This window comes from Haliotis cracherodii, unplaced genomic scaffold, assembly GCF_022045235.1.
Source record: "Haliotis cracherodii isolate W230 unplaced genomic scaffold, xgHalCrac1.p SCAF_12, whole genome shotgun sequence".
Taxonomy (NCBI): Eukaryota; Metazoa; Mollusca; class Gastropoda; order Lepetellida; family Haliotidae; genus Haliotis; species Haliotis cracherodii.
In genome coordinates this window covers 44,988,356-44,999,780 of record NW_027266267.1, presented here as the reverse complement: position 1 = coordinate 44,999,780, position 11,425 = coordinate 44,988,356, and the positions used below count along the sequence as shown (strand labels likewise).

The following is an 11,425-nucleotide window of genomic DNA, read 5'->3' as shown; positions in this document are numbered from 1 at the left end:
ATTGGGAACACGTTACACTTGGTAGACTATTTCTAATCTTCTGGTCAGTAAGTTGAACTCCGGTGGCATTGTGTGGGGTCGATTTCGTAAAGCCTGGTTTCTGGTTTATCGTTCCTGGACCTGTACTGTTGACCAATGGAGCCCTCTGTGCACCGACATTTACTATTTATGTCTTTATGTCTTTAAAAAACTGTTTCCAAGTCTGCAAATATACGTCTAAGACACATTGAACATATTGGCTACCTCTAGCTTAGTTTGAAGCATGCCAATAGCCCTTAGGTGTCCATTCCGTGTAGGCTCCCATCTAATCACAAATACGGCATTAAAGCAGGAGTAGAAGGCTTACATGTTACTGTGGATAATGAAAATCAACATACTACTAGCTCAAGCGATGTGTCAAAATCTACGACGCCCTACTACGTACGTGCACGGAGGAAATGCATGGTCCATACTAATTGTTCCGGGTGTGTTTGGGCGTTAGAACGGCTCTGGAACCCAAACCTATCTCGAGCAGTCAAATTCTCAGAAATTATCTTCCTTCTTAGTGAGTGAGTTGGATTTAACACCGGTTTACAGTATTCCAGTTATATCGCGGCGTATCAGTTTAATGTGGGAGGAAAGCCCGAAGTGATGCAGGTCTCAGACGTTTACCACTTCGGTGAATACCACGAGCAAGGGTATAGTGCTGACAAACCTAGAAACATAATCGGGGCGAACCGGGATTCGAACCCACAATCATAGGTTTCTGGTGTTCCCAAGGAACGCAACTCTGCACAGCGAATAGCGAAGACTCGTCATAGAACATATATTCCATGGTCCCCTAATTATAGTTTAGATTTAAATGGTAGATTTATATTAGTTTACTAATTGTAGATTACATAAACACGCGTTGAAGGCTCACAATGTAGGGGGTCCAGTGAAGGATATTTCCCTGGTATTCTGCCTGGCTTACCAAGATGGTCAGGCTGTACATGAGAATTGGCTGTTGACGTGGATCATCGTTTCTCTTTTCGTCGTTTTAGGCACGGGTCTGTTGGGTACAGATTGGATTCAGCCAGTCAGCCACCTGAGAGTTAAATGTCCACATCTGACCCAGTCAATTTCGTTTCAGATATAACTTGAATGTTTTTGACTGGAGCGTTAAACAGCCTCTCCCACTCATTCAGTTAATTGCACATGTCATCATATCCACATTGCTTTGATGAATACAATCATATGACCAGTCACACCAAGGAATCTATCTGATCCCTGCCAAAAGAGATTTGTATGGTAGCATATAACATATAGCATACATAAAAAATAAAGCCTATTTTCGTGTACCATTGTTCCTTATCTAGTTATGATCAAATCATCAACCATATCAACTAAAACCAACAAAACGTGAAACTTTCATTTATTGAAGTTGTCCTACAACCAGCACTACTGACGATACGTGACCGACATTTCAATCGAATGTCATGCTGATGGTATTACTCGATTGGACGCGATCATTTGGTACCCAGTACTCCCGTACCTCCCATTTGGTCGATGCCTGGACTTTGTCAGAGTCGAACAATGTGTTTTCCGCTGGCGTTTTTGTCACGGCTAACGCCTATTCGAAGATGTGATGTATGGTAGCCTGAGCTGGGTAAATGGATGGTGGTCTGTGCATGTCCATTGCTTATGGGGATGATCATTTCAGTGCCATAGTTTGTGTTTTCGTTGTTTGTACGTACACCATCAAAGTCGTAGTTTGTTTTAAACTTGTAGAAACACGTTGACTCTCCCGGCAGACCAACATGTCCGTTGTACTTTGTTGTGTCAAAGTTGATATTGGAATGCATTTGTGTTTTACCATTTTCTAACATAAATCATTGGAGTCAAGTACGGAGCTCGAGCCTAAATCAAAACATTCAAGTGAAGTGTATTTAATGTACTGGACAAGTGCAGTTTTGATACCCATTTGGAAACGGCGAATTCGTGTAAGCCTTTCATACTATTCTGGATTGAAAAATGAAACAGGCATCTTTCAAGACATTCAACAGAAAGTTTTGGTATTGAACACTTATGAGTGCTCTACAATTAACCCTATGGCCTGTTGCTTATTTCGACTGTCACTTATTTGACACATTGTATTGCCTTTCAGGCTTTAAACCTAAAAATGTGTGTTCAAAGAAAATCGATTGTTTATTCATTGATCTGGTATGCTTGTTTACTGATTTCACACATAAAAGGCGACTAACGGGATCGGGTGGTCAGGTTCACTGACTTGGTTGATGCATGTCATCGATCCCAAGTGCGTGGATCGATACTCATGATATTAATCACTGGATTGTCTGATCCAGACTCAATTATTTACAGACCACCGTCATATAGCTGGAATATTGCTCAGTGCGGCGTTAAACAACAAAGCAACCAACCAACCAACTGATTTCCCAATTTAGTTCTGTGTGTACTGATTTCTGGAATTCAACTTGAAAATGACCTCGTAACACTTATCATGGAACTGGTTTACTGCTATCTGGTATGTCTGACATTTTTCAGATCACGAAACATAAATAGTATGTACACTCAGCAAACACACACCTTCTTTGGATTCCCAGGAAAAAGAGTTCTCCAGCAACCTAGTTACCATAGCAGGTGACTAAAAAGGAAACGATCTAACCTGGCTGTAGGACGTCAATCGTCATTGTTTATGATGTCAGGTACTGGTTTATTTGCCCCAGACTAGATTAGTTACAAGGAACCATTCAGAGTTACTGCGTTCCACTTATCTTTCACAATTGCCTTGGAAACGACTTTTAAATGGATTATTGTTTTATCACCTGGCTTTCGAGTTTCAATAAGAGACAAAAGTTCCATGAAATTCTAAATGCATTACAGCCATCAATACAATTCACCATGGAAGTGAACAAAAGTGAAATTATGTTTAAATATGTGAGTGTTATCAAAGATGGTATTTAACTTAAGACTGTTATGTTTTACAAGCCTACAAACACTCATTTGTATCTACAGTTTCAATCATCTGATCCTCGCCCCATTGTTTCAGAGATAGAAGCACGTGATTAACGATTGTCGAAACGAACATCCTACCTAACATGGAAGGATATCCTTCAAAACTAATTATATATGACATTGCAAAATTGATAGAAACGAAAACCAAATCACAGACCCAGAACAACAAGATTATTCCGTTAGTGGCTATCTATTTCCCTACAAATTGCAATTTAATGTATGTTGTGCTTTCTTGTATTTAGTAGTAGCAAGGCAAAAGATTATATGTTGTTTTATTTAAAAAGTAATCTGTAGCACAAAGCTGCCAAAGAATCTAAACGGATTTTGTGAAAAAAGAATCGACTGCTACCGTTTTCATTCCTAAATGGAAAAATAGTTGATGTTAAAAGTAATATGACATATCGCAGCAGAAATGTTATAGAATTGTGGGTGTGGTGTCAGTTACATTGGCGAAACAGGACTGACATTAAAAGATTGTGTTGCTGTACACAAACAACAGATAAGAAATCAGAATGAGTGAAAACAAGATGTGAAACCGAATTCCCCGTCTGTGCACGGTCTTGGGAATACAGTTGTGCCAATATTTGAAGAATTTTGCGATTGGGGTCTCGTGTCCATTGTATGTATGTATGTATGGGCCAGACAGAACTGTTTAGATTCCATATTGCTCAATCGAGGGTATACAGGCCATCACTGCCCATGACTATCAGAAAGCATGAAAGTGATGCCATTTTGGTGAGTAAGTAGTTGCAAAATGTATGAGACAATTGTGAGCATCCTGCTCATATCAGCGTAAATCACCTCTTCCGAATACAGTGACAACTGAACGTTTCTTCTTGTCTTGTGATGATAGTAATGTTCTTCATGTCGACATCATCAATCAGTCGAGTTTTGTCAATGTCATCACAGGCATGGAAGGAGAAGAGGGTTTAAAGACATGGCCATGCCAGACATTTAGCTGTTGTCCTCCACACAAAAATTGTGAGCTTCAGATGTACGGAAAGAAGATTGATAACTCAGGTCCATTGATGACTTAGAAAATGTGAGGAATGTGGGCCCCGGAGTAGTCTTTAGCACAGATTCTCTGCCATTATCAAGGTTATTGTACCACTTCTTTCTTATAAAACCACCTCATAGGCAAGTTTACAAACGGAGTATATCTTACATACTTTGCTACATAACATGACCGATTCCTAGATTATTTAGAGCAAATGTCAACATCTTTAATCTTCAAAACTCCAAATTGAGTCTGTAGCCTAGTGGATAAAGGATCTGTCCAGAGAGCAGAAGGTCAGTGATAGGATCCTCTGATGGCTTCATAGTAAAATGTTTTAACAAAGCTGGTGGTACGTGTCGGTCGGAGTGAGAAGACTGTGCCTGAGTGGGGTACCAATATTAAACTGCGCCATGGTATTTCAGTGAGCTAGCACTATAAAACCGACATGTCTGAACTAGCACGAGCGCTACGCTATATAAGTGCGATGACCTTGAAAGTAACGTCATAATCAGTTTCACCTCAAACCTCGTGAAGAATGACTAAAAGGGTGTACTGTCAAGTTCATTACCATCACCACAGCTTTAGTTCTGCTGCTACTGTGTCGTCATGTGTTCTTCAATGAAAAATGAATACAATATTGCAGTATTATACATTTTTTTTAAACACATGAAGTTCTGATACTCATTTCTTATCTTCAAAATGAAAGCACAAATAGCAAAATATAACAAGCTCCTCTTCTGTGTGTATATTGTTAAATTCGAACGGTACTCATTCGAGGATAGTTCTGTATGAATGACAGATTGTGTAGAAAGAAACATTGACCAATGACATTTCTCTTTTTGACCAGAACAAGTTTACAGATATGATATCACATTAAAACCTACCCATACAAATTATTACAAAGACTGGGACACAAATGCATCCACAAAAATCACTGTCAAAAGTAATAGGCATAATTGTAGTCATGTCAGATGTCTGAAGAATATTTCCTGAACCTCATGCAATATATTTGCTGCAGGGAAAGTAATGTAACCAGCTATATGATTTCTGTATGTCACCCGTGGCTGATCTAGTGTCTTTTAAGACTTCGAAAACTAAACACAAGATAAAACTTCACCTGGTTCTGTACCATGTGCTTGCTTCACATACAGATTATAATCACAATATAAACCGTACCATACCTGTATTTCTCCACAGTTTTCTCCGACACAACATAATGATACTGCTATCGGTCTTCTTAAGTTCCTTGCAATGGAGTGGAGTGTTTCTGGACACAACTGTCACCATCTACAACGAGTGGCTCTCCCAGGGTGGACGGGTCCATTATGAAGCTGACCGATGGACCAAACATAATGGGCTCGACCGATCGAACCTTATTCCATACTGTAAAGCTATTGGAACCCCGACAGGACGCTGGTTGAACAGAGATCTCAACGACCATCTCTTTGCAAATGTACGTACACAGTTACAAGGTAATCCACAACAAAGCATACAATAAACGCTGAGTGTATGTGTATATATTATACCACATAAATAGGATCATATTTCCACTACTTTAATTACTCCATACATCAACGTTGCGTTTTTGTTCCAGTGAGAAAGGTGCATAAGTATAATGTACTTGAAGAATTAACCCAGGACATATAAGATTACAAAGAATTCAACCAAAGGGAAGCAGATCAAATAATGAATAAAAGGCAAGTTGTTTGGTTGGTGCTCTCAGATATCTGATTATTTGTTTTCATATGTTACCAGATTATTTGTCCACTAATGAAGTAATAAAACAAGAACATCGAACAATATACATCACATATTCAGTGAGCATATTGAAAATAATTACTTGTGATACTGAATGGCTGCATATGCTAGGTATAGTTTAATATGTACATGTTTCCAATCCAAAACGGTTTTTCACAAAAGATATATATCACTTTGGTGAAATTAAGCGATAATGAAAGGATTCATCGGTTACTATAACGTCACACTTTAATTCAACTACTAATCTCTCCGCCACTGAAGATTTTTAGCTGTTCATTTGTACAATCAAGACACTGGCCATCACTGTTTACAAACTGCCAAAAAATGGCAAAATTATTTTGAATGATAAATCTAATCTCATTTCTTGATACTCTGATCGCTAAAGGTGTTGACATATATGATTTCTAATACACTCAGGTGTTTGCCTCGTGTGGAATAAAAGCCAAACTAGATGAAGATGGTAGGGCAACGATCTCTGCTCATTTGGTCACTTATGCTGATACTTGAGTGGGTGCGTTGGGTATCCTAGGTATATATCCGTTATGGCATTGTGTCATTTCTGTCGTGTAGGGGGAAAACTAAAGTAAGCGGAGACGGTAAGGAAATAACTTTGCACAGCGAATTCGGCTATGATAGGGCCATTGGCCATCCTTAACAGGATATAAGGTTGTGATGTCCCCACTCATCTCTAGTGTTTATCCAAATTTTAATCCTATGGAAATCTTTACAAGAATGTTTTTCCATAATATTTTGTTTCAGGTAAACTTATGCAAAATTGAACAGGTGCAACAAAACTAACTTGAAAAAGTGAAAGTTCATTTTCCTAATTATCTTGCTTTTTAAAACAAAATAAATAACTGTTCAGAACTATATGCAAAGTTCCACCTTTGTGAAATGCATGGTTGTCGAATGCGTAATCCAAGTTACAGGAGACGATAAATTCTTTATTACCTTCTGGAAAATTGATGCTAAGAACATTTAAGATACATATGTAATAACATGATATACACTAGAAACATATGTTTGCTGTAAGTATAATTCAACGTACTTGTTTCCATAGTGGCACCAGGACCCAAACCGCCATGGCTATCCCGTCCCCCACTATCTACAAAACCATGCCCTCCAATCAAAGATGTTCAGTTACTATATGGAACAAGTACACGGATATGGAACTGAAATTAAGAACATCGTTTGGGAACTAAAAGGTATGTTTACTGTCATCTTGTCAACATAACATATGTCACTGTATTTATTTTTCATTATTATTTTTACTGATTATATGGGAAAATACTACCATGCAAGGGACAATAACACTCAGACACAGCAAGGGTTTCTGCTGATTTGCGGTCATCAGCCAAGACAGGATAACCTTTTTGTGGGTTGACACATTTAACTCATACAATGTGGTGTAATTGAAATAGTCCTCAATGTGACAGTAAATCCACTTCACACAATAATGCGTTTGGAATAAAAGCAACAAAACGCTTCCCATAGTCCTCAGAAATAAGTCGATTGTTCGATTCCAACTATATCATATGACGTCTGTGAATCACCATCAAATAGTGAGGATGTTAGGTGTTTGATAAAAGGTGAACGTATCCTGCCCCACCGTCACAAACATATGCAAAGGCAAGTCAATTGTTCACGTGAAAAAAACCCGGGAACATATGGTACACGTCAAAATAGGGAATAGAATCAGACAAATTTCTGTCACTGATGCGTCAAATTTAGAAATGTCCTTCACGTGCCTAACATAAAACATTTTGAAAGCTTTACTGGGGTCTTGAAAGTTGTAACCTTGATCAAACAATTTGTATCCTTGTATAATAACATTTTCGTCTGTGCAGATTTGAGCTGGCCTGACTGGATGGATAAGTCTCATCATGAAGGGAAATTCCCCAACAACCTAGATGCTGCCAGCGAATTTGTGTCACTGATGGTCCAAAGTGCTAAAGACTACACCGGAGGTAACATACCTCACATATTTGAAGTCATCAATGAACCAGAGGTATCGAACTTTATTGGCCTGCAAACAATTATTGATTTCCACAAGGTTGTTGCTCAGAAGCTAAAGTCCAGGTTTGGAATGCAAGTGGGAGGACCAACATACACAAGTTATAGCATAATTAAATCAGATCTTTACAACTTTGGTATGTGGAAGAAAACAGCAAAGTTTCTGGACATGTCTTTGGATCATTTGGATTTTTTCTCTTTCCATGCCTACAACGATCTATATGTCTCTGGTGGGAATTTTCGCTTCACTGGCATCAACGAAGCTCGTCTGGTTGCTGGTGTAGACATGATTGAAAATTACTCTCATCTTAAAAAAGGAAAAAAAGTTCCTTTAGTAATCAGTGAATATGGAAGAGGTGGCGTGACTGGTCTTGACCTGTATCGTCACAACAGTATCATAGACTTTGCTACTACTTACCTACCAAGTGGTTTGATGTTTACTTTCCTCAACCTGAGGGAGTTTATGGACAGAGCTGTAATCTTTATGCTCTCGAATGAGCAATATGGGTCCCAAACTAGCCTTAACTGGTCAATATTTACCAAAGATGGACACGAAACCCCAATGGCAAAATTCTTCAAATTTTGGCACAGCTTCTATTATGATCAGAAGTTCCTCAAGGTCGCAAGCCAGTTCACAGGAGGGGAAAGACATGTGTCACCATTAGCCTTGGCTAACCCTCACAACAAGGAGTTGGTGGTTCTTCTGCACAACTATGGCACTGTCTGGCAGAATGTGAAGCTGGACTTCCACGGTGGATGGATAAATCCCACAACTGGTGAATCAACATGTATTCAGTACCAAAACGGTAACACACAAATGCATTCCAATGTCCACTTTGACACAACAAAGTTCAATGGAAATCTTGGTCTCCCAGGACAGGCAACGTGTTTCTACAAGTTTAAAACAAACTACAACTTTGATGGTGTACGTACGAATAATGAAAACACATACTATGGCAAAGACATGATCATTCCTATCAACAATGGACATGCACAGACAACCATCCATTTGCCCATATCGGACTACCATACATCACATCTAAGAGTTGGTGTTAGTCGTGACAAAAACGCCAATGGAAAACCACATAGTGTTGTCTTCAATGGGTATACCCTACCTTCAACCTACACATTGTTCGACTCTGACAAAGTCCAGGCATCCACCCAATGGGAGGTGTGGGAGTACTGGGTACCAAATGATCGCATCCAATCAACTAACACCATCAGCATGACCTTTGATGGAAATGGCGGTCACGTGTCGTCAGTAGCGCTGGTTGTAGGAAAACGTCAATAAATGATAATGTTTCACATTCTGTTGTGTTTTAATAGTATAGTAGTTTGGTGATTTGTTTGTAAGTAGAAAAAAAACAATGCTACAAGAACATAGTTTTATAGCCAATATGCACACTTTCATAGAAATAAGGTGATGACATACGTTACGTTACGTACTACTAAGCAACAACCATGTCTGCGGTCCAGATTGATTCATTTGTGTTATTGGCCATGTGATAGCACGTTTGATACATTCATCAAAACAATGTGAACCTGATAACGTACACATAACTGACGTCTCTTACGACTAGCATTGTCGCCTCTTATGACCAGCATCGCTCCACGTGTAAATGTCGCATATCGACGTTAAGCAGAGTCTTTGGGCTAACGGAAGATTGGGTCAACTCCGTGGCGCATTGAAGTCGTCGATGACCAAACTTACGGGAAGTTTTCAGGCTTCACGTAGCTCTCCTTATTCGTACATTGACGAAGTTTGCGGCTTTTATTGACCCAGTGTCTCAGCTTTCATGTCACATGACTTGTGTGGGTGTCGTCACCTTTTCCTACCCCGAGAGCCCAAGTCCCAGGCGAATGGAGCAATAATTGATAACGAGTGGCTTTGATCAGTGGATGTTGCTTGCCCTCATATGTAAAGGACGCAGAGAATGTAGCCAAATGCATGGCATGCTTGCTCCAGGTTCGAAGTATGACTCGTTTTAAACGTCCACGGCAATTTGTTACAGACTGGAATGATTTCATGATGGATAGAGGGGGCACGGGTGGCCCAGTCGTCTAAGGCGCCGCAATTCGCTGTGCAGAGTTGCGTCCCTTGGGCTCGCCAGAAACCTATGGCTGTGGGTTCGAATCCCAGTTCGCCCCGATTATGTTTCTAGGTTTGTCAGCACCATGCCCGTGCTCGTGGGTTTCACCGAAGTGGTAAACGTCTGAGACCTGCATCACTTCGGGCTTTCGTCCCACATTAAGCTGACACGCCGTGATATAACTGGAATAATGTTAAAAGCGGCGTTAAACCCAACTCACTCACTCACTCACTCATGATGGATAGAAAAGAATTCAGCTAGCTTTGTTAACATCGCTTCTCTGTCAGACTCTGCGATAGCAAACAATTAACTTTCAAAAGCAACGGACAAAGGCCAATAGTTTGATATATTGCATGTCAGAATGAATGTGGTAAAAACAAGTGGTGAAACACCCAGCCCCAAGGACGCATATCCTCGTAGTCTGTTAGTTGGTTGGTTGGTTGGTTGGTTGTTAAACGCCGCACTCAGCATTATTCCAGCTATATGACGGCGGTCTGTAAATAATCGAGTCTGGACCAGACAATCCAGTGATTGATATCATGAGCAGCGATCCACGCCATTGGGATCGATGACATGCATCAACCAAGTCAGCGAGCCTGACCACCCGGTCCCCTTAGTCGCCTTTTACGGCAAGCATGGGTTGCTGAAGACCTATTCTACCCCGGATCTTCATGGGTCTAGTCTGTTAGTTTTGTTTGATGTTTGATGCTTTTATTCAGGTAATGAGGCCACCGGCCCATTATACACGTGCAGAGCATGATGGCATACAAATATGACAGAGCGCTGAATTATAAGATTTACAATGCAGTGTTCAAACTGTTAATATTGGAGTTAATTATATGACACAGGTATTCCCTTGAAAATGGAATTACGTTTCTTACCAGCAAGAAATTCATATTTTGCTAAATTGTTGCAAATACTTTGATTAGTCGAGCTGAATAATAAGAACATTTTCTCACGACTTGGAAGCATGTGATAATAATTGGGTATGAGATTTGACCGCAAAAAAAGATAGAACGGACACACCATACAAAAGTGGAACTCATCTTCGATAGCACTTACAACACAGAGGGGACAGAAACGTTCATGTCTTGGTATATTATGATATCTGCCTGTTTCAACAATAAGACGGTGATTGGATCCGAGAAATTCAAGATATTAATTCGAAATAATGTTACATCAATTAATCGAATCCAGTTATTATATGATAAATTATCCCTTACTGCAGAGAACAATTCAAGCTTAGAACAAGATTCACAATTATTGTGCAACACTTGATTTTTAATGTCTACGCTCCTTTGCCTAAACTGATAAGAATAAGAATAAGAATAAGTCAGATCTACCAACACCCTGTTGTAGCCATACCTCTGCAAATCCGTAAGAAAACAGCAATGATTTAACCTGTTAGTGTTAAGTGAGACACAACATGGACAAATCACACAAACACCGCCTACATATGTCTGCTAGCAAGCATACCAGTACGTTAACAACACACGCACGTGAGTGCCATACCCCCAACAAACAGAGACCGCCTCTAATGGTAGAGCGTCCGCCCGGAGAGCGGAAAGTCCGG

At 39.9% G+C, this 11,425-nt stretch overlaps 1 protein-coding gene across 1 annotated transcript; it reads left to right on the top strand.

Annotated features, from left to right (window-relative positions):
* Window positions 1-5,207: 5,207 nt before the first annotated feature.
* On the top strand, window positions 5,208-9,053 carry LOC139457935 (funoran endo-beta-hydrolase-like). The gene is made up of 3 exons (XM_071239277.1): window positions 5,208-5,444; window positions 6,810-6,954; window positions 7,597-9,053. Exons 1-3 carry the CDS (start codon window positions 5,208-5,210, stop codon window positions 9,051-9,053), a joined length of 1,839 nt encoding a protein of 612 aa, XP_071095378.1.
* Window positions 9,054-11,425: the final 2,372 nt, after the last annotated feature.

What these genes read in the sequence shown, in the direction of transcription:
- LOC139457935 (XM_071239277.1), top strand. Translation starts at nt 5,208, where the DNA reads ATGATACTGCTATCGGTCTTCTTAAGTTCCTTGCAATGGAGTGGAGTG. An exon ending in ACGACCATCTCTTTGCAAAT is followed by an intron (nt 5,445 to 6,809) that starts GTACGTACACAG and finishes TTGTTTCCATAG; the next exon opens with TGGCACCAGGACCCAAACCG. An exon ending in CATCGTTTGGGAACTAAAAG is followed by an intron (nt 6,955 to 7,596) that starts GTATGTTTACTG and finishes TCGTCTGTGCAG; the next exon opens with ATTTGAGCTGGCCTGACTGG.